At 44.6% G+C, this 27,406-nt stretch overlaps 1 protein-coding gene across 8 annotated transcripts in view; it reads left to right on the forward strand.

Annotated features, from left to right (window-relative positions):
• Positions 1–25,337, forward strand: part of POU6F1 (POU class 6 homeobox 1) — a 43,708-nt gene extending 18,371 nt beyond the window's left edge. For 5 of the 8 annotated variants that reach the window (XM_061614955.1, XM_061614953.1, XM_061614954.1 and 2 more), the window contains 10 exons: positions 2,364–2,463; positions 9,171–9,372; positions 10,397–10,518; positions 13,005–13,230; positions 14,592–14,830; positions 16,664–16,792; positions 19,351–19,572; positions 22,379–22,517; positions 23,651–23,825; positions 24,405–25,336. In XM_061614955.1, the coding sequence (XP_061470939.1) occupies positions 2,410–2,463; positions 9,171–9,372; positions 10,397–10,518; positions 13,005–13,230; positions 14,592–14,830; positions 16,664–16,792; positions 19,351–19,572; positions 22,379–22,517; positions 23,651–23,825; positions 24,405–24,750 (1,854 nt within the window). In that variant the 5' untranslated portion in view covers positions 2,364–2,409 and the 3' untranslated portion in view covers positions 24,751–25,336. Of the gene's footprint in view, positions 1–132; positions 1,200–2,363; positions 2,464–4,632; positions 5,487–9,170; positions 9,373–10,396; positions 10,519–13,004; positions 13,231–14,591; positions 14,831–16,663; positions 16,793–19,350; positions 19,573–22,378; positions 22,518–23,650; positions 23,826–24,404 lie in introns of those variants that run through there. The other 3 variants (XM_061614958.1, XM_061614952.1, XM_061614960.1) reach the window with 3 other exon arrangements.
• Positions 25,338–27,406: the final 2,069 nt, after the last annotated feature.

Below are 27,406 nucleotides of genomic sequence, written 5' to 3' on the forward strand. Positions count from 1 at the left end.
CAAATACCTGAAGAGCTGTCACACAGTCTCAGATGAGAGCAAAAGCCTGCGCTCTGCTGCCTCAGAGGGCAGAACTAGATCTAATGGGCTTAAGTTACAGGAGGATGGGGAACTTGACTGAACATTAAGTGAAACTTATCGAGTTGTATTCAATGTTCATCCTCCTCAGAGTAGATCCATTAAAATTAATGAACCTCAGTTACTCCGGCCTATTAACTTCAGTGGGTCTACTTTTGAGTAAGACAAACATTGAATACCACCCCTTAACAGTAACAGCTATTTGATAATGGAACCAATTACTCAGAGGGAGGGATGATGGACACTCTCTCTTCAGAGATCTTCAGTAAGAGGCTGGACAGCCATCTGTTATTACTACTACTACGGCTAACATTTATTACCCACCCTTCACCCAAAGGTCTCAGAGTGGGTTACAACAATTTTAAAATACAGCATTAAAAACAATTAAAACAATGTAGAATCACAGGGTGGGTCCTTTAAAATATATGTCTTGGGTGTCAAAGGCCATGGTAAAGAGATGCGTCTTCAGCCTTTGCCAAAAACTCCAGGATGCTTTAGCTCTGGATTTCCTGCATTGAGCAGGAGTGGCGTGTGTGTGTTAGACTATGTGGCCTACAAGGCCCTCTCTAACTCTGTGGTTCTCTGAGGCTTTTTGCATTGGCCTAGATCCCAAACAGTCCACTTCCTTATGTACCTGCTATTTATTTTATGCCATTTATCCTTTCCTTTTCAATACAATCAGCAAGGAATGCTCTTTCAAGAGTTGCACCCCACACATCCCATTCACCTCAGCTACTCAAACCATAGGTGGTACATAGACATCAACAGCTGAGGTGTATAAGGGGAGAATTTTGGCTGGGCCTCCATTGCTGACTGCCCTGGGGATGAAAGAGCCATTGTCTGCATCTCAGAAAGAGTTTTAAGGGGCAGAACAAGGGAAGGATTCTACCAAAGTCACCAGGAAGGAATGGATTGAAGAACCCCTTGTATTTTGAGTTCAAGAGGGATAAATTCAGTGAGTAGAATAAATGTTGCTGGCAGTTCAGTTCAGAAATACAGCTCCAGTTTTTAAAATGCTTGTTTATCTTATTTATGTCCAACTTTCCTCCCAAGGACTTTCCTCCAAGGTGCCATACATGGCTCTCCCCCTCTCCATGTTTCCCTCACAACAATCCTGTGAGGTGGGTTAGACTGAGAATTGGTAACTGGTCCAAAGTCACTAAGTGGGCTTCATGGCTGAATGGGGATTTGAACCCTGGTCTCCCACGTCCTAGCCCAACACTCTAGCCATTACACCACACTAGCACCACCACAAATTGACAAGCGGGCTAGTGAGCCAACTTATAGGATTGGCGTTTAAGTAGAATTTAAGCCCCTTCCCTCAGGTATTTCTTTCAGAGAGGAAGTGGGGCCACAGCTACTTCTCAAATCATATGTAAGTTTTGCCTGCTAGCCTGCCTTTAATAGGCTCTTTTCCCTGGTGAATGTATGGTTAGTTATTTTGTGCCACATTACTCAGCATTTATTTAGTACTAGGTACGTTCTAGGAGGTGCTGTAAAGAAGCATGACACAAAGAGCTTGCAGTCCGCAACAGATGGAGAAGATGAGGTATGGGCAGAGCTTGGAAAAGTTACTTTTTTGAACTACAACTGCCATCAGCCCAATCCAGTGGCCATGCTGGCTGGGGCTGATGGGAGTTGTAGTTCAAAAAAGTAACATTTCCAAGCTCTGGATGGGGAAGGGAGGCCTGGGATTCAGACAGACAAGGCCGCCACCTGGGAACAGTCGAGGGATGCCCACCGTACTGGCAGCAGCGTGAGAGCCAGGGTTCTCTGTGTGAACTGGGTGTTTGTCTCAGAATCCTCTGTGATTATGCAGGGACTGGGAGACAGTTCTTGCAGAGATGCCCCCTTTGAGCTATCCTGCAGAGATTGAAATATAAATGGGAGAGTTGGGTTAGGGTTAGGGGAGAGGCATCTGACAGTGGAGGAACCAGGTGGATTAAGAAAGGTTTCTGTCGTCTTGAGGAACTATGGTGCATAGAATTAAATATAATAAACTAGATGCTGCTGTTGGAAGAACTGCAGCTTAGTGGCAGAGTATCTGCTTTGCATGCAGAGCATCCCAGATTCAATCCACGGTATCTCTAGGGTAGGAATGTCCCCTGTCTGAAACCATGGAAGCCACTACCAGTCAGTGTAGACAATACTGATCTAGAGGGATCAGTGGGCTGAATCAGTAAAAAGGTTGCTATGTAGCTTCCCATCTTGCCAACAGGGACCAATGAATGTTCCCAATTTACTAGTCCCTACCCCTGTAACCTTTGTGTTTCTTGCTTGTGCAGTATGTGACCTATCCGAGGCTGCCACCGTCTCTTCCAGCCTTCAGTCATGGACACTGACGCCGTGCCCCCACAAGAAGCCTCATTGACAGTTAATGAGCAGGTATGTGCCTCTCCCACACCCCTTTGTCACAGGGATACTGTGGAGGGGGAGTGAAGAGTTACAGGTGGCACAGTGGAGCCTTGGGCAAGGGTTTGAAAAGGCCACCGCCAGAGACTTTTGATGTGGCCATTGAAGCATCAGTCTGCTCCACTGAGGACCAAGCTATACATTATACAAGAGATCTGTGATTGTTCTTCTGATATATGAGGGACTGAAGGTAGAGCCTGACACTGATTTTATGCCTTCTACGTTAAATTTTGCCCTTGTAGTCCCCTTTAGCACCACTCCCTATATATATGTGTGTGTGTGTGCGTACATATATTGTATTTTAATTGTATTTTATGTGTTGTAATTTATTTTAATGTTTTTGTGATTTTATTGTTTACAGCTCTATTATGTACGTGTCAGGTTTTATTTTTGTAAGCTGCCCTGAGTGCCCTATTATAGGGTAGAAGGGCAGGATATAAATATTTTAAATAATAAATAAATATATCCCACCCTTCTTAGAATGTAGCTGTAGGAAGTCTACCAGTTTGGTCAGAGCTGGGGAGGGTGGGGTGTTCCATTTTCCTATCAAAATCATACATACCTCAAGCTCATTTCCTCCTGAACTTTAGATGATATGATTGTGCTGTGGCTGCACCTACGGCCAACATACATGATCAGTGACCACAGCTAAACACCCACTTGAGAAACAGTGGTCTTGATCACCATAGTTGCTTCTCCTTGCTTATTATGTTGAAGATTTATGTAGCATTCTTAGCTCCATATACATGATTTCATGTATTGTACACTTAGCTTAAGTATAGCCGTATTGGGTTATATTTATATTGTACACTTAGCTTAAGTATAGCCATATTGGGTTATATTTAACTATGTCGTTCTCGGAGTAGACCCATTGAAATCAGTAAGCTGAAGTTACTTGTTCATTGATTTCAATGAATCTGCATATGACATAGTTGGATATCAGCCATCGGTTCCTGCAACATCCTGTATGAACATGTATATGTGTGTGACAGTTCACCCAGAGAACATGTTGACACTGAGCATTGATGAAAAAACACCAGCTGTTCTTAGGAAAGTACGGAGGCCCATCCCCTCACGAAACAAAAAAATGAAACTCTTCCCTGTTGTGGACAGAATCATATTAAGAATGTGTCAATGCTTGGAGCAGAGACCATTGGCATTTGCTGATACATTTGTAGAGGACTTGAGCACCCCTCCAAGAGATGTGTCAGTCAAGAAGGAAAGCTCTCTGAAAAGAAAAAAAATATGCAGGAATGTTTAAAGCTGAAGCATGCTTGGGAAATTCAGCTTTACAATTCTCTCTGTCTCTGTCTGTCTCTCTCAGAATGGCTGCTGTGAGATGGGAAATATGCGCTTTTAAAATTGTACCAATAGCATGTAGGAGAAATGGTAATCTTATATAAAAGGAAAACTACTTTCCTAGCAGGGATAGGGAACCTTTTTCAGCTCAGGGGTTGCGTTTTCTTCAGAGCAACCTTCTGGGGGCCATATGCCATTGGTGGGCAGGGCCAGAGACAAAAGAGAGCAGAGCAGCGAATGTGGAGCCTTTATACCTTTGTACTCTAGGCAAGTTTCTACACACCCTCACACATCCCTCTCTGTCCTTCATCCAGGCAAGCAAGAAACATTATCAGAATTCAAAGCAGGCCACATTCCAGCCAGGCATAAACAGTCAAGGAACGTGCAAAGCTGGGCCGATGAATGATACGGCCTGGGGAGTCCTGAGGGCCGACAGAGGCCTTGATGGATATATTTGGACCCCGAACCTGAGGTTCCTCATCTCTGCCCTATAGGCATAATGAAAGAGATACTGAGCCAGCTCATGCCCTGGGCATGTTTGCTGGGAAATGTGCTGTGCATGTGTGCAATATTGTGCTGGCTATGAGGCAGAGATAGTACTTCTGTTGTGGATGAAAAATCATGAATTTTCTTTTTAGTATTATATGTGTTTATTGTGTAAGTCACCTTGAGCAGTCTATGCCCCCAAAGGTAGCCTTTAAACTAGAAATCATCAAAGTTTAAAAAAAACCCCAAAAACGGTCTATGCTAAAATGGCAATAGCATAAAAATCAAGGAAAACTAAGGGTGGGTGGGAAATGAAAAGTGTACAGTTAAGAGAATCATTGTTGGGATTCCTGGCTATCTGCTCTTAAGTGTTCCTGGGGGAAAGGTTCCTACATCCAGGTACAACATTATTTGATGAAGTCTACAGAGCACTGTTATTTGTGATAAAATCTTAGAACAGGGAAAGCTAGCAGTAGGGTTTAAAGGAAAGGGGGTAAACAGGTGATTTGGCTTATGTTGGAGAAAGATAGACTGCTGACAAATTATGCACTTTGTTAATGAGACAGTGGGGGAAATGGCAGCAAAAATCGAATCAACCAAAGGCCAAAGATAAGCATGATTATGGGAGAGTAGGGCTGCAATCTAATACATGTCTACTCAGAATTAAGCTCCATTGGGTTCAATGGGACTTATTCCCAGGTAAGTGGGTATTGGATTGCAGCCTAAATCTGTACAGAAGCAATAAGATGACGTTGAAGGCAGGTGCTACAAAGAGGTACAAATGCTTTTCAGGTGTCATTCAGGGAATAAAGATGACAGAGAAAGAGAAGTGTTGGGAATTTTTGAATAGTGAACACTGAAATATTGTAGGAAGGCAGACAGGTTAGGAAAAGATGGAGTTGCTTACCTGTGGTTTTGTATTCTGGTTTAAGTTGGGCTTTTATTATTTGGTTTGTGTCTCTCTAAAATAAGGGAAAGGTGGTTTGCTGGCTTGAGGAAAGGAGTCACTCCATTATCACTCCCTTGTTCCTCCCTTTGCAATTTTATATCTGGGGCGGGGAGGAGGAAAGAAGGAAGGAAGGAAGGAAACTCGCACCTGGGTGGGTGGGTATTTGGATTTGGATGTTTATATAGTATTTGGATTTGTAAGAAAAACTCCAAGTAATTGGCCTCTTTTGTGGTGAAGGTGTAAATATTCAGCAAATGGTTAGGTAAGTAAATTGTTTTATGAATTAGTCCCTTACTATAGAAAAGTGTGACTGCATCCTGGAAGGGACCATATGAAAACTGGAAAAATTTAAAGATTGGAATTAGATCAGCTATGCCTCTAAGGCCATCTGAAAATATAAACTGGAAAGGGTTTAAATGACTTTATATTGTATTGCTGTAAGTAATCTAAACACAGGGCTCTCAGACTAATTTTGTTGTGTATAGAGGAAGAATTAGTCATTATTCATGCAAAGATTTAAATCTGCAGCTGACACCCCCTAATATCTGTACATGTCCCGTTCAGAGCCGAAAGAATGAGGCTGGAGTGTGTGTGCAAGTAAATCTCGTTTTATTAGAGTAATGGATACATCAAAGGCATTGCGCTTCATAGGAAACCCTGCCCTAACTCACTAAAGTCCCTAACTATACTCTAGACATGCTCTGCAGCATGTGAAGGAAGTTGACTCAACGACTCCCCACTGGGAGTGGCAGGCTTATATAGTAAATGTTTTTGAACGTAATCTCTGACTCCTTTGTAATTCCTGTCTTTGCCCTGTCGCGGCGACGGGAACGTGGAGACAACTCATCGGAAGACACCTGCTCCCGAGTAACAGGCTCGAGGTCAGGGGGTTGTGCCACGCTGGAATCCTCCTGGGAACTGCTTGGAAAAGGAGGAGCTGGCACTGACTCTGAAGCTTCCTCCCCCAAGTCCTCTGCATCAACTGGGGGCGGTGCGCTTGGCTCCTCGGAAAGGACGTTACTCGTGGGAAATGGCTGAAGAGCAGGCTGCCCCCCTCTTGCACGATCCTGCTCAGACACAACAATTCCCAACTCGGCTTCTTCTGGCTGTGGAGGTGCCTGAAACTCATGCCTCCCCCCTTCCTGTCCCTTCTGAGTTGGCTGCAGCGCAACAGTACAGATATTTCTCATTTAATATTTGGAGGGGGGAGAAGAAGGGGAAAACGAAGTGCCTCTGAGCATATACAGAGTGGAACTGTTCTTCATTGTTACAAAAAACTGTTCCTGGATAAACCCTGGGGTAGAAAAAGGGATTTTGAAACTAGTACTGGCAAGCTTAATGCTTTTTAAAGACAGTTGTCGGGCTTTTACTCCAAAATGATTTCTTTTAAAAAGAAGAAACTTTTAATATTTTGTTTTAATGACTCTAAGGAAGTTTGAGTTTCCCTTCCTTTTTCTGCCGAGAGATAAAAACCTGGACAAAAATAATTGCTGAACATTTTGAATTTTTGCTACTATCATAAATTGGTATTCCAGACAGATACTTTACTGGCATCGCAGTCTCACGGATTCTCCTGTGTTTAGTGGGATGTGCATTCTGGAGAATATGTTCAGGAATTGATGCATAGAACCATTTTCATGAAAGGGGCAGGGGAATCACAGGAGGGAGGCCAGGAGAATAAGGGGGCAGAGCAAAGCCAGAAAGCAGTGGATGATTAATCCAAGAGCTTCTCAACCTGCTGCTCGCACAGCCTGCCTTTGAAGCCATTGCTCTGCAAAATAAACATTGCAGAATAAACATTACATTGGGAATGTGGCAAAGAATTGATATAACAGTGTACTGCATTTTAAAAGTGGTGATACAACTGAAACACAAGAAAAAGTAAAGATGGAGCCCAACCTGCAAAACCAAAAAGAAAACTGCTAGAGCAGAGCTTGACATTTTAAAAGAAATGACTTTGCAGCTCTGAAAGGACCTTACTGAAAGATGGACACTGGCAATAAAACCCTTTGAAAACAAAATAAATGATGTAACCATAAAATTGGAATAAATAACTGTAACCGCCAATAAAGCATTGGAAATGCATGAAGAAAAATGCAGAATTTGAAACAAAAACATTTGGAAATAAAATTGGAAGTTGTGGAGAACAGAAGTAGACACTAACATGTGAATACGTGGGGTTTCAGAACTTGAGGAAGGAGACAGTACAATTGGATTTCTTGTTTTGTGGATAAAGAAGCTGGTTCCAGAAGCAAAACTCATCAAGTCAGACATAGAAGGAACATACCATACACTAACCCTAAGGCTGAAGTGAGATTCCAAACGGTTCTGATGTTATAGTTTGCTTTGCAAGATTTTCAGTTAAAGAACAGTTACTTAAACAAATCTGGAGCATTAGAAGTGCAGATATAATGAAACTTGGGTTATGTTATTGCCAGACTTGTCTCCAGAAACGCTGAGAAGGAGAAGGGCGTTGTGCACATGTACAGAAAAACTGCAGTAGGCAAAAGTTAGATTTCTGTTCTGCCTAATGATCACAATGGATGGAAGAACCCACTCAGTAGCATAACACAAAGATGCTGTGCACCTACTTACCTTGCTAAATATAGACTTGCCTTTAGAAGAAGACAGTGACAAGATAGGACAAGAAGAGGAGTAGGAGGTCTCTCAAAGTACTGAGAAATGGATAATCCAAAGGAAGAGGAAAAAACCCAATGGCATCATCAGGAAAACAGAACAAAGATTTGGAGACAATGGAAGCATTCTTGGATCCTCCAGGTTTACTAGGTAATCTTGATTTAAATGAAAGCACCCAATTTGAAAGAAGATAAAAGACTAATAGGACAATCCAAACCCCCAGTTATACCGGGCTGAACTGCCTTCAGTTCACCATTCCTATGGTCTGCCCCCTTTAAGTGAACTAGTCTCTCAAAGGACCAAGCTTCTGGCCTGAAGATGGGCCCTTCTCCGGCACTCTGTGGCCTCCTACCTGCTGTACTTCCTGTGCTTTTGGACTGGCATAGTGTGGGAAGGTTCCCATGAGGGTTTTGGTTCTGATTCCAGAGGTCCTCTTCTTGTAGGATCTGACTCAGTGGGCTCCTGTCTGTGAGCATACAGTGGTCACTTGATTAGCAGCATCAGGCTGAGAGCCATGAACCTGCTGGACTCGGGGGTCCTGGCATATAAAGGCATCTAGAAGAATAGTGGTAGTTATAATTTATTATAGTTATAATAATGTACTGAACAGGAGAAAATTTAACAGAGATGCCTCTCTGGCATATATAAGGGGCTCTTAGAGGAAGATAATGTAGCAATTTTAATTTCACGTGTATCTGATTTTATAAACATTGGTTAAGTGCAGTCATATTGTTTCTTGTTAGAATCTGGATAAATGTCTATGTACATAACTGTTCACTCAAAAGAACATGCTGACATGGAGCATTGATGAAAAAACCCAAAATATACGATTGTTACCCAAAACATGCTATTGGCTGAAGATTAGCAAGTCCATAACTTGCCTTACACCACAGGCCAAGGACATCCATGAAGAGAGGGCCTGTGGATAATAGAAACAGCATCTAAAACAAGAAGGCATGGGTCCAAAAGGTGGGTGTGGACAAAAGGAGAAGAGGGTAAAAGCAGCACTCAACATCTGAATTAGTGGTGCTCTCCCTTTTACACCAGTTTCTGTATGTGACCCAGCTGCACATCCTGTCCGCTGTGGGTGGCCACTGGTAGTAGGAAAGCAGCAAATTGCATTAACAATAAGAAAGGATTAAGAGCGAATGGAAGTGCATGTCTGTTTTGAATCAAGTGCTTATTACAATATACTAATCAATGCAGCTTGTTGCTTTCCCCCTCTGTATGGTCTTCAATTGGTCATTATAACTATCCACTACATTTGAGCCCACTCATGTCCCTCTTATTCTCTGCTTTCTCTTTTCAGGTGATTGTGATGTCGGGTCATGAGACCATTAGGGTGCTAGAGGTGGGGGTGGATGCTCCACTCCCTGTGGAGAACAAAGGGAAAACTCAGAAAGCAACAACAGTGGCTGGAGAGGCTCCTGTGAGCTGCGCTCCAGAGTCCAGTGAAACAAGAAGGGAAGAGCTAGAGCAAAACCCAGAGAAAGCGTCTGGAGAGTCAGGTGGTAAGAGGCACTTCGTTCATTCATTCTTCCCATTCACCCTGTTGTCCCAAGAGGCTATGTCATAAAATAAAATGTAGAAGAAATAGATCAGGGAATGACCTGGGCGCCTCTTTTGTGTAAGGTATATCATGCATTAGGAAGTTTGACTTTTGTTAGTTTGCTGAAAGATTAAGGACACTGAGGTCTTCATCAGAGGCCTTTCTCCATGTCCTCACCTGAGGCAAGTGCAGAGGATAGCTACACAAGAATGGGCCTTTTCATTGGTGGCCTCCCGTTTGTGGAATGCTTTCCCCAAAGAAACGCGCATCATCATTGTCAGTTTTTAGGCATGAGACCACAACGTTTTTATTTACCCAGGCCTTAGGTAGTTAAGTTAGCCTCTGCTGTGGTGCTCATCTTTTAGTGAGGTGGGATAGGACTTTTTCTTCTTATTGTGTTGTTGGATGAGCATTTTAGGAGTTTTGTATTGTACATTTGCTTTTAAATTTTCTGGTTTTTAATTTGATTTTATCTATTCTATTTTGTAAAGTTGCTTTGAGCCTTTTTTTGAACAAAGATACTAACAAATGTAGATGATGATGATGATGATAGCAGCAAGCAATGCTTCCCTACCTGATGAGGGAAGATAGAACATATGAAAACCTAAGAAGGCTTGCCCAGGAACTCTTGAAAGGTGTGGAAACCAAGTTATTAATTCCCGGCTTCCAGAAGTTAGGACAAAGGATGAATAGTTTCACCAGCCAAAGCCACCTGCTAATGAGCTTGCCTATTGCCAGGTGCTCCTTCCCTGGGACTGGGCCCATTACCAGGCTATGGCAACAGTGGAATGGGGAGGGGTCAGGTAGCAGAGATGGTTGGAGACAAATCACTGCAAAGTCTACAGGCAGGAAGGATGTCAAAGCCTTCATACGCGAAGGGGCAAGGCAGGATTTGGGAAAGCAGAACAAGGACTTACTAACTTGGTTCAACATTCTTTGGATAAAATCTGAACAGGTAAACAAAACGGCATTTCCTTTTTCTCAAGGTGAAGTAAAGGCATTACCTGAAATAACCCCTGTGCCTGCCCCAGGAGTCATCCCCTTCAGCCAAGTGACAAGCCAGCAAACACAAACTCTAACTCCCGTCACAGTGCAAGCTGCACCACAGGTAACTTACCCTACAGTTCTGTGTCAGGCATGTGGGAGGTAGCCTTTTGGCCACTGAACAGAGGAAACAGTGCATTCAATTTCTGCAGTGGGGCAGGAGTTTCCAGCTGTGGCTTAGAGCAGCCAGATGGGGACACCCAACTTATGTAGAGGCAGAGGGCTTTTGAGGGTTTCAGAAGGAATTCCAAAACTGTCTGGCATGTTGGTATTTGGTCTGTGTAAAGCACTCTGAGCTCTGGTGTTCTGGGATTGAGGATACTTCATTATGTTCAATGGGGTTTTGATGCTGTGGAATTCGTTCCCATCAAGCAAGACTTTGTAGAAATCAAATGCACTTTTCCAGTGTTTGTTGGCAGGTATCTATTTCTTAGCTTGTGTGTAGTGCTGTGGGGCATATGCAGTGCAACTGTGCCAGCCCTTGTTAGGATATAAAACAGCATGGATATTCTTGGTCCTGCTCTGTTCAGGGCCTTACACAGCAAAGCACTCACCGTTGCTAAGGAGAAATTTCTCCTTGTCCTGGGTTCTAAAGCACATTTGCATTCTGTTCACTGCAAGCTTATATGGAGTGATAGTTTTTGTGAGATATTGTTCTAAGAATAATTGCTTCTCCCAGCCTCCGACCATAAACAAGGGGCTGTCCACTTCTGAGCCAGAGGAAGCTAAAGGAGATGCCAAGGGCCTTTCCACACAATCAGTTTTTAAATGGGCATTTGTTACTAATTCTGATGTACATGGTCTGACCTCAAGGTTGCACTTTTGTTGTGGGCTTATCAACATTTCCCCAGCATTTAACCTGCAGTATTTTGTACCTGAGGGGAAAATGTGGTTGCACAAGAATCAGCTGTTAGGCATTCTGTGATGTTATTAGTGACACAATTCCTTCTACCACCATGGAACATATTTTGTGAACTTCTATCTTGAAAAAAAAAAATTAAGAAAAATCTTAATTCCTCCACGTAGTTGTCTGCTCCCTTGCAGTGCAATGCAAAACATGCACTCAAGACTACAGTCTCTTTTCCCCAGGCCACTTTGTGAACTTTAATTTGGTGATTAAAATATTATTGGAAACAGGTGATACTTTGGTCATATGGGTCCCTGTGCACCTCACAGTTTAGAAATGAGAGTTTGCAGCAACCTACACTGCAAATATCCAGAGGTGCTATAGAATACTAGTTTTATTCTCAGAAATGGCCCTATGCATTAAAAGAGCATTTTTGTTTCCAGGGAAAGTAGATTTTCCCCCCTTGTGTCTCGCCAGGAAAATAAAAATATCCTTGGGGAAAAAATGGCAAAAATTCAAAATATGTTGGGCCTTCTTTAAAAGAATAAAACTGGCTTTCTACCTCATCTTTTCATTTTTTCTTGTGGTTTTGTACAACATCACACACACATGTAGCAAGGCAAGGCAATTTTCCCATCTATAATAGTTGAATGAGATTTCATACTATCTGCATTGGGGCTCGGGGAACTATCACACACATGATGAAATGCAATTGGATCATGCTTCATTTGACTGTGTGGAAAGGCCCTTAGTGCTGATGTCAGCTTGGGAGACTATGTTGATGCTCAGTCATCCTGTTCCTTGCTCTGGGCATTTGCTGATTACAGCAATGTCCCAGTCATTGCACATTTCGGGGGTGCTGGGATGTTAACGGAGGGGCTAAAGAACTGAGGCAGAGGTACTGGCGTTGAGATGCTTTGCCAACCAGGTGATGTAGCTTTGTATTGAGGTGTGTTTACACCACCCAGTTCTTTTCCACGATGAGGACAGAGAAGGTTTCCTTCCTTGTTCCTCACCTCTTTAGAACCCTCCACAGTGCAGTTTGCAACTGCAAAGAGAAGCAGAATTTTTTTCCACTTTTCAAGTAAGCTTATCAGCCTGCTGTAAAGCAGCAAGCTGGAGTACTTACATGATTAACAGATCCACTGATGAAGAGGGCTCCTGACAGCAGATCTGCTGCATGAGGAGTAAATCCACTATTGCTTGCAGTGAATATTTCTGTGTGGAACATTGCAGGAAATGTCCTTTAAGGAAGAACTCTTTCCCCCTCAATCACACCTGTAGGTGGAACAGTGATCGATGACTCCAGCAAGGATGTGGAACAAGAAATAATCTTGTGCCAACACAGCCTTAAAACAGCTAGGCTTTACTGTGATTTGCTACATGGCATCATACTTTGGAAAAAAAAGGGTTTTGTAAAAAGATACAGCCTAGAGCGATTCATGAGGGCTGTAAAAAAAAATGCCCCAGTCTACTTTATTGTTGACTTTGCAAACAGCCCCCATTTGGATGTCACAGAGCTGGATCTGCCCCAGCTGCTGGCATGGGGCACAAAGCCACACACAGCACAACTCAGGCAGGCATCTCCTGGCTGGGCTGGGCTTCCCGTGGGCTTGTTAACGTGGCTGCTGCACTGATGCTGTCTGCAGTGGCGTTGATTTCTTTTTTCCCTTTTCTTTTTTAAATCTTGTTTACTTTTGCAGGTCTTGACTCAGGAAAACTTAGCAACAGTTGTGACAGGCGTAATGGTTCCAGCAGGGGCAGTTACTCAACCTCTTCTTATCCCCATCAGTATTGCAGGTCAAGTGGCAAGTCAGCAGGGGCTGGCTGTGTGGACATTTCCTGCAGCAACGGTCGCTGCCCTCCCAGGACTGACGGCTGCCTCTCCTACTGGGGGAATTTTCAAATCACCAATAGCCAATTTGCAAGGTAATCACAGCTTCTTAGAGGACCCTGTCATTGTCACAATGGCCCATTGCTTGTGCAGAACCAGAAACCCTCCTCTGCTGGGAAGGTCCAGAAATACTCTGTGTTATTTAAGGAATGCAGTATCATCTTCAGAGTATGCATGGAAAAAGGGGGGCTGAGGTAATTTAAAAGAGCCATTGGCAACGTTTGTGTCTTCCTTATCTGAGATGGGAGAGAGTGCAGCATGTTTTACAGCAGGGGCAGCCAATGTGATGCCCTCCAGATACTGCTGGACTATAGCTCCCAACATCCTTGGCCACTGCCCATGCTGGCTAGGGCTGATGGGAGTTGTAGTCCAACAGCATCTGGAGAGAACCGCATTGGCTACTGCTGTTTTACTGTGTATTAATGACCATTGCTGTGATCCAGAGCCTGGAGCATCCTGTAATTGGACTCATCTATTAGCTTTAGTAGAGGGATCCAATCCACTGGCACTGTATAACACCCCATCTGCTACCTCTGCTGAAATAAATTACTCTTCTGTGAGCAGAGGACTTCCATGCATACACCGGAGCTCAGCAAATTCAGTTGCAGTCTGTTAGTATGTTCAGTAGATTGCAGTGCATTTCTCTGCTCTGTTTCACAGCAGCAGATTCCATGCTTGTCAGTTTCACTGGGGCATCATTTAGGAGAGGCTGTTGTTTCCGTCAGTAATATATGAGAATAACTTTTATTTAGAAGAGGCTATTAAGGCAGGGACGCTTAATCAAGGAAATACAGCCAGGACAGTACTAATTCTGCAGACGTGGTTTGTCACTAGTGGCCACTTCACACAGGAGCCTGTGATGTGAAACCTCCTGGTGGCTGTAAAAGCTGTCGATCCTGACTGCTGCTACAGCAGCTACAGAGCTTCCAGCGACCCCTGGCTGTGTGTTGCAGGGAAGAACAAGGAAGATGCAGAGAGATACAGATTTCTGTGTGACACACAAGTTTCCACATTCTTAACACCAATGTAATTTGGTGTAATAAAATATACCACTTTATGTATTATATATCTTTATTCTCAGCCCTGTGCAGCAACAACTGTCTGGGTATGAAGCATCTGTTCCTGTACTGTAGCCTTTTGGCTTGCTTCCCTGCTTGCTAGCTGCCTAACAGTATAATCCTATACATGCCTAGTCAGAAGTAAACCCCATTGCGTTCAGTGGGACTTACTCCCAGGTAAGTGTGTATAGGACTGCGGCCTTCGATGCACAGGTGTAACTTTTCCCACTGTTTACACGTGGATCAAAACAAGGAGCGAACTTACAGGGCAGGAGAAAGAGCGGTGTAGCATCATGGCAATATTTAGCGTGCCTCTCTTTTTTGTCTTGCTCCTACAGCTGCTGCGGTGCTGAACACAGCAATACAAGCCCCTTTGCAGCCAGCCCAGCCTATCCAGGCACAGCAAACGGTCCAGCCACGGCCACCAGTCCAAACACAGACTGTGTTCCAGCCTCAAACACAGCCAGCCATTTTGCCGCAGCCTGCCACAGCATCCACACCACCTGTCGCCAAGCCCTTGGAAACTCAAACCCAGATAACAGTTCAGCCAGCAGGATTTGCCTTTAACCCTGGAATAGTAAGGAGGAGCTGAAAACATTACTGAAGAGCTAGCTCAAAAATTTGGGGGTGGGATGGACAAGCTTTTCATTGGGTGTACTTCTTTCTGACATCTGAGATTTCCTGTGGGAGGTCACGTGTAGGCTGTGCGTCTTCTGATCTTTCCAGAGGCAAAGTTCTTCAATAGGTTTTCATTATAAATAGGAGCAACAACTTTGAGGTGTTTTTTTACCTACAGAATAAATATCATCGGGTTGTGTCTCGTGGCAGCTTTGTGTTAGCAGAAAACACTTACTATCTTGCAAGTTACTGAAACCATCCCCACCCCGAGTTGCTCCTGAGGGTTGGCGGAGCCTCTGGAACAATATGGGATATAGTACAGAGGGCAGCAATGGGAATAGTGGTGGCAAAAACTGGATGCTTTGCACTTCCCACAAGTGCAAGCCACCACTGGATACAACCCATGAATCTATACTAATAATGAAGAATGTTCATGTATTTATTACATTTATACTCCACCTTGCTTTCATCAAGGAGCTCAAGGTGGCATACATGTGGTTGCCAAGTCATCTCCCATCCAGGCACTGACCAGACCCAGACCTGATTAGCTCTTAGCAAGGCGGTGGCCTCGTGTGCTTTCAGACCATATCCTGGGACCATTTATCTGATACAGTTTTACTGACTATGGCATGAGAACATAAGAAATGCCCGTGCTGGATCAGACCAAGGGCCCACCATAGCTGGATCGGGATAACTTGGTTACTGTAGGCCATGCATTGGTAGCTTCAAAACTGGATTACTGCAATGCGCTGAATGTTGGGCTGCCCTCTGCCCTGGTCCGAAAGCTCCAGCTGGTGCAGAATGCACCGGCTAGGCTGCTGATGGGGGCAGACTGACAACAGCATGTGACACCTTTGCTAAAACATCTGGACTGGCTGCCTATATCCTACTGGCCCTGGTTCAAGGCTCTTGCATAGATATACAAAGCCCTGGACAACTTGGCCCTTGTATCCCAGCACCAATCACTGAGGTCTGCTTAGAGGTTTTGTTTCAATCAAGCAGTATATAAATGTGTGAAATAACTCAGAAAGAAAGAAAATAAACTTCTGTATTCTCAAGAGCTACTCTTCTCAGACAATAGACCAGGGGCTGCTTACAACATAAACTGACCTTCTCATGAATGGGCAGAATGCTCTATAAGGGCTTCATATTTAACATATAAACTGGGGCATTATATACAAATCCAAAAAAGGTATAACAGTAAACTAGTGAGAGGAAGTGTGGTGTAGTGGTTAGAGTGTCACACTAGGACCTGGGAGACCAAGCTTCAAATCCCCACTCAGCCATGAAGCTCACTGGATAAGCTTGGGCCAGTCACCGTATCTCGGCCTAACCTACCTCACAAGATTGTTGTGAGGATGAAATGGGGAGGGGGAGAACCCTATGCACCACCTTGAGCTCTTTGAAGGAAAGGTGGAATATAAATGTAATCATCATCATCAATGGTATATATTTCCTAAAAACATTTTAGATTTTTTCTCTTTTGAATAAACAGTATGCAATTTTTTTACCATGGCTTGATGAAAATTTGGTCGGGCTGCCCGGTGTCATATTAAAATTTCTCCAGGGTGTTGGATATCATTGGTAGGCTGTCCCTGGCACTCCTTGTTTTAAAGTGTTCAAAATACTTAAGTTACATTATCTCAGTAATCCTTAGAACAGCCTTGTAAGGTATGCTAGTATTTTCCCCATACTGGAGAAAGGAAGGGAGGCAGCTGGGGCAGAGAAATAAATCCCACCGTGAAGGAGAAGGCAGAGTAATTTGATCCTTGGCTTCTCTTTTCTCCTGCAGATCAGTGCAGCTTCTCTTGGAGCACAAACCCAGCTCCTCAGCTCCTTGGCTGCAACACCAGTGATCGCAAACACCATTCCCAGTGTACAAGGGATAACCGGGCAGATCCTGACCAATGCCCAGGGACAAGTAAGTGCCACGAGACTCCAGAACTCAGTCAAAGCCACCATAGGGCTGGCTCTCTTCCTCTGCTAAAGGGCATGAGAATGAGTTTTAAGCAGACTGCTTTTTAAAGAAAAAGGGGTTGCATCTATCGTAGTGATAAGTCAAGGTTCCATCAGCACAAGGATTATCACTAGCACAATGGGACTTCCCCCTCTCCTCCACCTGTGCACCCCCAAATCTGTTCTAGGTGCTCCCCTAACCTTCTGGAACAGATTTGGGAAGGGTGAACATGGGGGGGAGGAGGGGAGTCCCATTGCACTAGCAGTGATCCTTGCGCTGACGAGACACGTTAGCAGAATATCACCCAAGGGTATTTTTCTCAAGTATTTTATTTAACATAAGAAGAGCCCTGCTGGATCAGGCCAGTGGCCCGTCTAGTCCAGCATCCTGTTCTCACAGTGGCCAACCAGATGCCCACAGGAAGCCAGCAAGCAGGACCTGTGTGCAAGAACACTCTCCCCTCCTGCAGTTTCCAGCAACTGGTATTCAGAAGCAGACTGCCTCCTACTATGGGGGCCAAGCATAGCCATCATGTCTAGCAGCCATTTATAGCTTTATCCTCCTCGAATCTGTCTGCTCCTCTTTTAAAAACATCCAAGTTGGTGGCTATCACTGCCTTTTGCGGGAGTATCATTTTATGTAATTTTTGGTCCCGCCATGTTTGAACTAACATCAATGCAGCTTACAAGCAGTGAAAAAGACATGGTAGTTAAAAGCATGCTGGGCTGGATTTTTCATTGTCGGCATTCACTATTTTACATCATGTTATTAATGTCTTTTATTTGAACTGCTAAGTTGGGCGAGGGCATGCTTTATGCTGTTGTTTATATAAAACAACACAATATGTTTATGTAAAACAACGCAGCATTTATACAAAACAACGCAAACATTTGAAATATCAGTTTTAAAATGGTTAATTTATTATGAGCTGCCTTGAGAAGGCTTTTGCTCTGAAAAGCAGTATAGGAATGTTTAAATAATTTACAAAAGGATGAGTACCGTGAATTATAAATTAAGAATTTTGGGGTACTATTGACTTTAACTGAAGTCATTGTTTAATTCTTCCATTGAAACCAATGGGACTTAAATATCTTAACTTTGGCTGGATCATGCTGAATAATAGCCATTAAAAACAGAGGAAATGGCGCTTCTGGACTGCCATTACTTTTGACCAAGATTTAATTACATCCCAGCAAATTTAGGTTATGCAATTAAAGCTGATTTACAGCTCTTGCAAAACCAGCCTAATTCCCCAGAAGATCGGACTTCTTTGCAGTAAGGAAAGTGATAGGAAAGTGTACTGGAAAGTGTGGAATATCATTTGCTCGAAGTGTCATCTAATCTCCCCTCAAACAAATCAGTATGAAAGCTCATTAAACAGGCCATCTGAACGAGTCCTTAAGGTAAATTTATCTATCATTCCAATGTTGGATGCTGGTAACGACAAAACTCAGAGAGCCAGGTTCAGTTTTAGATTATTAATCCAATCTATAATAAAATATCACTACAACATAATTTGTACTACAATTCTGTAAAGGAGGTATAAGAGGCAATACCTCTGTAAGCGCCTTGTAGCCCCTTTTGAGAAGTAAACAAATATAATATAATATAATACTTGGGAGAACTAAATAATAATAATAGTAATAATGATAATAAAAAAAACAGTTTCCTTCCTACTTAGCATGCTCCAATTAATGTTTAAAGGCAGACTGGTTTTTGCAGAAACAATCCAAAACCAAAAATCTTTTTGCTATAGAAATCCTAAAGAGAAGTCCCTTTCAGAATTACATTTTTCATCTCCTACTTTGGCTTTCTTTAATAAGATAACAGAAATGTAATACGTTGTGAAATGTTTTACTCACAGGCTAGGTATATTTTTCTATATTTTAAAAAAGCAAAACTCTGTATCAAGTTCACCCAAATTCTGTACAAAAAACAGCTGACGTCAGAAATGTGTAAATGGAGTGAATGTGTTTATGTTTACTTATTTTACATAATTCTGCTTCTGCTACTCAACAGCCTCTTTCAAGGCCATTATTTGCAGCCATTGGGTCTAAAAACTCACTTTACAGCCAACAAAGCTGGAATTATCGGGATGGTGATTTCTGCACACAGTACCAGTTTCTGTGCTTGTGTGGCAGAGTCTGATATGGAATTGCGCAGTACAGACACTTCTTCTCTTACGCTGCTCGTGTTCACATGGCCCTTGCCTTGTGAACGAACAGCAGTCTTCAAACCTCTTTCAAGAACAGGAAAAATATGACAGTGTGAATCTGCACAAGTTTGACATAGCCCATATGTAGTGGGGTTCGGGGAGTAGGTCATATTAAGCATATGGTTACAAAGATGGACATCTCCATGTTCTGCAGCCTCTTCCTATCCTTTCTTCCTGTTAGCATGCTCACTTTAGTCCCACTCTGTCCTCCTGCTTCCCACATTGCTGTTGAGATGGAGGGGGGCTGAGTTTTAAGAAGAAAAATGTTCTACATCCCAGTTACATCTGCCCTGGTCCTCTCTTTCAGGTCATTGGGACTCTTCCATGGGTGGTGAACCCAGCTGGAATTGCCACAGCAAATGCCACCCCTGCCACATTGCCGGCACAGAATCTTCAGCTGCAGGCAGTGACGCCGCAGCTGCTTTTGAATGCTCAAGGCCAGGTTATAGCCACCTTGGCTAGCAGCACCATCCAGACAGCAGCAGCTGTTAGAAAGCCCAGCACACCAGAATCTCCAGCAAAGAGTGAGGTGAGCTTCAACTAGCAAGGACTGCTGAGTCTTAGGGGAAATCACCAGTGAATTCTGCAGCAGAAGCATAGCCAGTGTACATGCATGGGGCACTCTTATACAGAGGGGAGATATATACATTTGGCTGGATCTTCAGAACCACTTGCAGAAGAAAGTTAGAGGAAAGGAACGTTCCCACCCTCTTCTTCCCCTGGTGCCCCCTGAAGAACTTCTCCTGAGGGTTGGAGGACCCTCCTGAATGAGGTGGGCTAAGGTGTTGGCATTGTTGGAAAAGGAGAGGATTGCACCCAGTTATGGGCAATCCTCTCCTTACCCAGCAGCCCCCTGTGTCACAGACCACCTCATTCAGGAGAGTCTTTGTGTGGGAGGCGGGGGGGCATAGCAGAGATACCCCCCCTCCTTCTGCAATTGGTTTTAGGATCCAACCCATCTTTTCTATTCCAGCAATCTCTTTGTTTATAGTGTCTTCCAAATAGGGAATCCAGAAGAAGAGAAAAAATTGGGGCTGGATAGTGCCTACATATGCAAGGCAAATCCATGCATGGTTTTTAAAAGGACTAAGAGGTCCCTATTACAGGTAGCCCTCAACTAGATTGTATGGTAGGAGGTAGATTGGATGCCGCTGAGTGAATTTGGGATAGTGAGGTAAGGGGAGGGGGAAGCTTGTCGGTGGAGAGCCCTACTGGATCAGGCCAAAGGTCCGTCTCCTCCAGTATCCTGTTCTCACAGTGGCCAGCCAGATGCTTATGGGGAGCCCACAGTCAGAACCTGAGTGCAAAAGCACTCTCCCCTTCTGTGGTTTTCAGCAACTGTTATGCAGAAGGATACTCCCTACTTACTGGTGAAAATGAAAAGACAGCAGTGGTACAGTTCTGAATAGGGGTGTGTGGCTCTTTCTGGGGAGGGGGGGAATGGAAGAAGGCGTGGCCAAGGGGGCACAGCTGAACCAAGCCTCAGGCTTTTGGTTGTCTGTAGCCAACCTTGCATTTACAAAAGAGCTAAGTTGTATGCGGAGCTTGTAAGTGTGCTTGATTGGGGTGGTAGTTATGGATTCTGTCTAGGTAACAAATTCTGTACTCAAGAATGCCAGTAACCTCATCCGAGGAAGAAAGGGGAACCAAACAGGCATTAGGGGCTACACCGTGCCCACCTCACGCTAACCCCCGCCAAGGCTGTGAGAGCAGTTACTCCTCTCCAGTCCTGGCTGGGCAACCTTCCCATTCACCCCGGGGCCAGCAGCCTCCACCTCCCTCCCAGCCAACACCCTCAAGGCCTCAGCTGAGCAGCTGGAATGCCAGCGAGAATGGGTTCTACAGGCAGGACTCGCCCCTGCAGTGGGAGGCCGGCATGCTGGTGCTGCCGGAGGGGCTCGACACCCATCAATGCCTGCAACCCTGTCACCAACTTCAGTGTCCTGGCTGCCGCCACCGCTGCAGGTATGCCTTGGCTTGCTCTCATTGAGCAGGGGGCGGGTGGCTGGACCTTCTCCGAGAAGATCAATGCGGCCGCCAAGTGGGGGGCCACCGCTGTCATTTACAACTACGGCAGCGGGATGGGGAACGACATCCAGGCCATGACCCACCCTGCTTCTGCGGGACTGGCTGCTGCTGGGGAAAGCTTACTCGTATTTTGCCACCAGCGAAGCTGATTAGAAGTTCAGTTGAAGGTGTTGGGCTTGCAAGTATAGAAAGAAAGAGAGAGAACCAACCCACAGCTTTGTTGGGGTAGCCCGAGATGTTTCTGCCACTCCAGGCGCCTCCACCACACTGTATTTTCATTGGAAGTTTTGTAATCGCTGTTTTTTAATAGTTATTTGTTATTTAATTTTGTAAATTGTATTGTTTTATGGATGTGTTCCTGTATTTGTGTTTTTCTTATAAGCCGCCTTGAGGGCCTTTTGGCCATAAGGCAGGGTGTGTGTGGGTGTGGGTGTGGGTGTGGGTGTGGGTGTGGAGGGAGGGAGGATGGATGGATGGATGGATGGATGGATGTGGATGGATGGATGTGGATGGGGAGGGAGGGAGGATGGATGGATGGATGGATGGATGGATGGATGGATGGATGGATGGATGGATGACAGACATGCCATGTTTAGAGCCACAGGGTCACTGGCAACACCCGCATTGCACTTGATCAGAATGCACCTTTTCTTTCCAATGTCCAACTCTGCTAGTTTTGCAGCTGAAGCCGGCTATGCATAGCTGGTGCCTGTGTTGTCACCAAGAAACCCCATATACACTCTCTCTCTCTCACACACACACACACTCATGCGCACACTCACAGCAAAGTCCCTTGAACAGATTTTTAGTTTTAAAAGGATGGTGTGTTTTTTTAAATAAAGAATAACACAGTTGGGAAAGAACACTTTAAAAAAATATAGGTATCCCTCTGGAAGCATAAGGAAAGAGGCAAGACTGATGGCTGAAGTCATGTTTTGATTTGCACATCTGCCATTTCAGTTGTGAAGTGGCAGGATGCCGGTTTCATCCAACAGCTTGGAGACCTGCTGTGGTATTTCTTTATGTTATACATGTCTTCATTCTTATTTGTATCGGGGACAGAGCTTCCAGGTGGAAGAATATAGCTTTTGTTCAAGCAGTATAACCTGGGCAAAATGAGCAAATATGGGTATATTTGTTTAATGTGCATGGTTCCGATTGTGTAATTGGATCTTCCTTGAATCACTTGGACTGCACATAGCCTTGTTAATTAGGTTTGTTCATCAAACTACGACCCACAGTTGAAGAATACCCAGTTTCAGATAAAAATGTTAGCTTAACATCACTCTCTTTTGCTGCATTGTCAGGTCCAGCCAATTCAACCTGCCCCAACTCTATCACAGCCAGCTGTAGTCATTGCAAGCCCTCCCCCTGCAGCCAAACTAGCTTCTGCTCCTGTCCCTATCACCTGCTCGGAGACCCCGACTGTCAGCCAGCTGGTTTCCAGTAAGCATCTCTGCAATTACTTTTGCTTTCAAGGCAGGTAGAGGGGTGGCTGATCTGTGGGTAGTAATAGGAAGTTGTTCACTGCCCTATCTTACAGCAAGTTGTGGTGGGTGTGCAAGCTGCAATTTGTTCTAGAAATTAGGAAATGCCTGATTTGTCTGGTGAGAAACCATTGCAACCCACACATTGGTCCCAGGGTATGGTCTGAAGAAGGCAGATAAGGCCACCACCTTGCTGAAGCTAAGCAAGCCTGAGTCTGGTCGGTGCCTGGTTGGGAACCACATGTACGCCAAGCTTGGGTTCTATGACAGAAGAAACGGAGGATATAAATGTAAGAAAATAAAATAAAAATAATACAACCCTCTACACACGCCTCCTCAGGCTGGTGAGGCCATTTGTTAATGCCAATGGAGGCCAGTTACAGGCAGTGCTATAGGCACTACAACACAGCATCAGCACCACACTTTCCAGGCTCTTCTCCTGGGTTCCTGCTTAGTGATAGTAGACCAGGTATGGGGAACCTTTGGCCTTCCAGATATTGCTGAACTACAACTCTCAGCATCTCTGCCCATTGCCCATGGTTGCTAGGACTAGGGTTGCCAGGCTCAGGGCCTGAGAATGATTCTGTATCTTTAAGGGAAGAGAAAATTCAGCCAAGTGCAGGTTTTCTTGCAACACTGTAATGGGAAAAACCACAAGGTGGAATTCTCCCTTCCCCCTGCACAACTTTTTCTTCTGTATCTTTAAAAGTTGTGCAGGGGGAAGGGAGAATTCCACCTTGTGGTTTTTCCCATTACAGTGTTGCAAGAAAACCAGTGCTTGGCTGAATTTTCTCTTCCCTTAAAGATACAGAATCATTCTCAGGCCCTGAGCCTGGCAACCCTAGCTAGGACTGATGAGAGTTGTAGTTCAGGAACATCTGAAGGGCCAAAGATCCTCCACACCTGTACTAGATGGTTAAGTGTGCACTCCACAACTCCCCCAACTGTAGTGGCCAGAATTTGTTGTATGCTTGGCTGCAGGAGCCACAACTGCATAGGATCAGCAGTTCCTGTGTAATTTAGCTAGAGGCTGCAACAGGGAACAAACCGCATTGTGTAATTGGTTCGTTTTTACTTCCTCTCTCACATTAGAGCCTCAGCCTCCAAACAGTGGAAACGATGAAGATGGAATTAATCTGGAGGAGATTAGAGAGTTTGCCAAGAACTTTAAGATTCGACGCCTGTCTCTGGGTCTAACACAGACACAGGTGGGGCAAGCATTGACTGCTACTGAAGGACCCGCATACAGCCAGTCTGCTATATGCAGGTAAGACAGATGTTGAGGTACAACTAGGACTCCTTCACCCATTATGGTTTTTCTTCTTCTTAGAACTGTCGATAGAGTCTGTGTGATTGGCATGCATGCATAGAATCTAGCATTGGGTATTTTAAATGAATGCTGTGCCTGCCTGTCTGCTAGTCTCTTTAGATATCCCCTTAGAAATACAATAACGAGATCTCATGGTAATCCATTTGTAATCTACCAAATTCTGTCTGTCACCAGGCAGCCATCACAATCTTCTTTTTAAAAATGAAATATATCCATTGTGAGTTGAAGGATTGGTACCCAATAGTTGAGGGGGAACATATCTGCACCAGGCTAACCAGGTATATGGAAAGCTACCTTATACTGAGTCAAACATTTTGGTCCATCTATCTCAATATTGTCTACATTGACTAGCAGTAGCTTTCCAGGGTTTCAGACGGGATATTCCCAGCTCTGCTTAGAGATGCCAGGGATTGAATCTGGGACCATTTGCATGCAAACCATGTGCTCTACCACTGAGATTTAGTAGGAACTGGATGTCCTCTCAGTACTCCTCAATGGTCACTGCTGACTTTCCAGGTTTGAAAAATTGGACATCACTCCCAAAAGCGCCCAGAAGCTAAAGCCTGTGCTGGAGAAGTGGTTGAGTGAGGCTGAGCTGCGGAACCAGGAGGGCCAGCAGAACCTGATGGAGTTTGTGGGTGGTGAGCCCTCCAAGAAGCGCAAGCGACGCACGTCTTTCACACCACAGGCCATTGAAGCCCTCAATGCCTACTTTGAGAAGAACGCCCTGCCCACGGGTCAGGAGATCACAGAGATCGCCAAGGAGCTCAATTATGATCGTGAGGTGGTCCGGGTCTGGTTCTGCAACCGGCGACAGACACTCAAAAACACCAGCAAACTCAATGTCTTTCAGATCCCTTGAAGGCCAGGGCTAGCCTCATGCCTCTCGCTGCTGTGAGCACTTTGTGGTGAATATTTCCCTGCACCTGCTGACCCTTTTAACAGTGACAACCGGAGTGGAAGGAGTGAGATATGGGATTTCCTCTTGTTTTGATGTGTCCCAGCCTTTGTTTCCTCACATGACCCAGTCGTGTACATGTCAGCCGTGTCCTTCCTTCCTTCCTTCCTGAGTATTGTGCTGGAGCTGTGAAGGGTTTTAGGAATACATACACTTTTAGCTTCTTCCTGTGTCAGGCAAAACATTGTCAGGGTTTTATTTTGTTTTTTGAAGGACTTCCTGTGGTGTTTTTTTTAAGGTAGCATTAGCACCAATGCCAGAATAGTGTCCACAAGAAATTCCTGTTTCATTTCAAGAAGAATTGTATGAGACCCTATTTCATTCCAACCTCTTTTCATGGACACTTTTATCTCTACATACCTGGTAACAGGCCCAGTTTAAAATATCTAATCAGAGTAGTGGCATAACTTATATCTCCTTTTTCTTGTGATTTATTATTATTATTATTATTATTATTATTATTATTATTATTATTATTATTATTATTAAGAGCACTATTAAACTAAAATAATTTTTATTCATCAAAGAAAAAATATTTTTTATCCACTAAGACCCTTGGGCTTGCCACAGTTCTATGTTGTTGCCATTGTTCTTTTAAAAGTGACAGTTTTGGCTATTACAGACCATAGATTTGCTGAACAGAATAACCTATCCCCCCTCCAGAGGCGTGCTGGGAAGGGAGAGAGAGGGAGGCACCACACCCCGTTCTCGTGTTCCTTGGGAACCAAATATCAACACTGTGGTGTGGCATTTGCAAATCCTGAGCATCCTCAAGCACAGGAGCCTTTTGGAACCTCAAGGAGACTTTAGGCGAGTGGCAAACAAAAGCAGGACTTTGTAGTGCAGGGGTTTTGAAATGGGACACGTCTCAGCCCAGCAGGTTCTGGAGCCATAAACCTTATCTTACTCCAATATCCTCATCAGAGGAGCTGCTATCAGAGCAGTGGTGGCTGGTGCCCATTGGGACTGGCAGGGCGGAACGCAAGGAGCCCAAACAGGTGGTGGAGACAGAGCCAACGACAGGCAGAGCCAACAAGTTCCAGTTCTTGCCCCATCCTCCTCTCACCTGTGTTCTACAAAGGTAGCCGGTGCCATTGCTTGGACTGGTTGTAAGTAAGAAGGCAGGCAGGTAGAGGCTGGCTGGGGGCAGGCAGACTGAGTTTGGTGGGCAGAGCCCCATTTGCCCTACTGGGCCAGCTTCCACTGTGTCAGAGGGATCTGGGGAGAAGGACCGGCTGAGGACTCTTGCAGCTGCCTTGCCTTCCTCCAGCCCCACAAGCAGAACAGTAGAGACGGTGTAAAAAGCAAGGGATGTGCATGGAGGTTTGTTTGGTGAGCACAGTGAACTACAAAGTGTGGTGCTGAGTGCCATCTTCCACAAAGAAGCGGTAATGGTTAAGGAGGGAGTACAGCTTGAATCCCCGAAATGGGATTTGGCACACATGAGAACAAAAAATAATAATCAAAATTTGGATACAAAGTCGGTCCTCCCTTGCTGGATCCCCAAGTCTTATTTCTTCTTCCCACCTCCCCCTGTGCCAGGATTTTTTCAGACAGCCCACCTATACTCACCTTTCCTCTTTTAGAAGGCTTCAGCTGCACAGTAAAAGAAAGGGATCATTTCTTAGAAAGAAATTGGGCCCGGGTCTTTCTGTTTTTCTCTCTCTCTCTCTCTTATATGCAACCGTGACCACAAAGGGCCAGCTCACAGGATGAGACCCTGCAACTACCATCACATACACGGTCAAATCTGCACAGTGCTGCCCGTGCAAACGTTTGTGTTTTGATCACTTGCCAACACATGCATGACAATCAATCTGCATGTGGCAGCTGTACATGGCTGGCAGGAAGTTGACATATACAGGCACATCTATCAAATGGCTGCCCCGGGCCCAATGCTCATGTGAATTGACTGTTGAGACAGACACTGGGTTGGAGGTATGCTTTCAAATGTGCCTCATTCTTTCTATATCTCAGCTCAAGCGGAAGCAAGGCATTATTCAGTCATGTCTCCTGGAACTGAACCTGTAAGCTGTGGAGTGTATAATAACAATAATAATAAAATTTTATTTAGCAGACGCCCATCTGTCCGACTGAACGGACACGCTGGGCGACGTACAATATAAAATACAATCTGCTCATATACATAATCATCACATTATTAATATCATAACATCTCATCTGAAGACCATCTTACATTAATACAGTGTAAAACCTAACCCACCCCAGAGATCCCATAGGCCTGCCTGAAGAGCCAGGTCTTCAAGGCTCGGCGAAAAGTCAACAGGGAGGGAGCATGCCGAAGATCAAAGGGAAGTAAGTTCCAGAGGGTGGGGGCCACGATCGAAAAAGCCCTCTCCCTGGTCCGCACCAACCTAGCTGTCTTAGTCGGTGGGACCGAGAGAAGGTCCTGTGAGGCTGATCTTGTTTGGCGGCATATTTGGTGATACTGGAGGCGCTCCTTCAGATAAACTGGGCTGGAACCGTATAGAGTTTTAAAGGTTAAAACCGACACCTTGAATTGGGCCCGGTATACAACTGGCAACCAGTGTAATTCAAT

This window comes from Rhineura floridana, chromosome 3, assembly GCF_030035675.1.
Source record: "Rhineura floridana isolate rRhiFlo1 chromosome 3, rRhiFlo1.hap2, whole genome shotgun sequence".
Taxonomy (NCBI): Eukaryota; Metazoa; Chordata; class Lepidosauria; order Squamata; family Rhineuridae; genus Rhineura; species Rhineura floridana.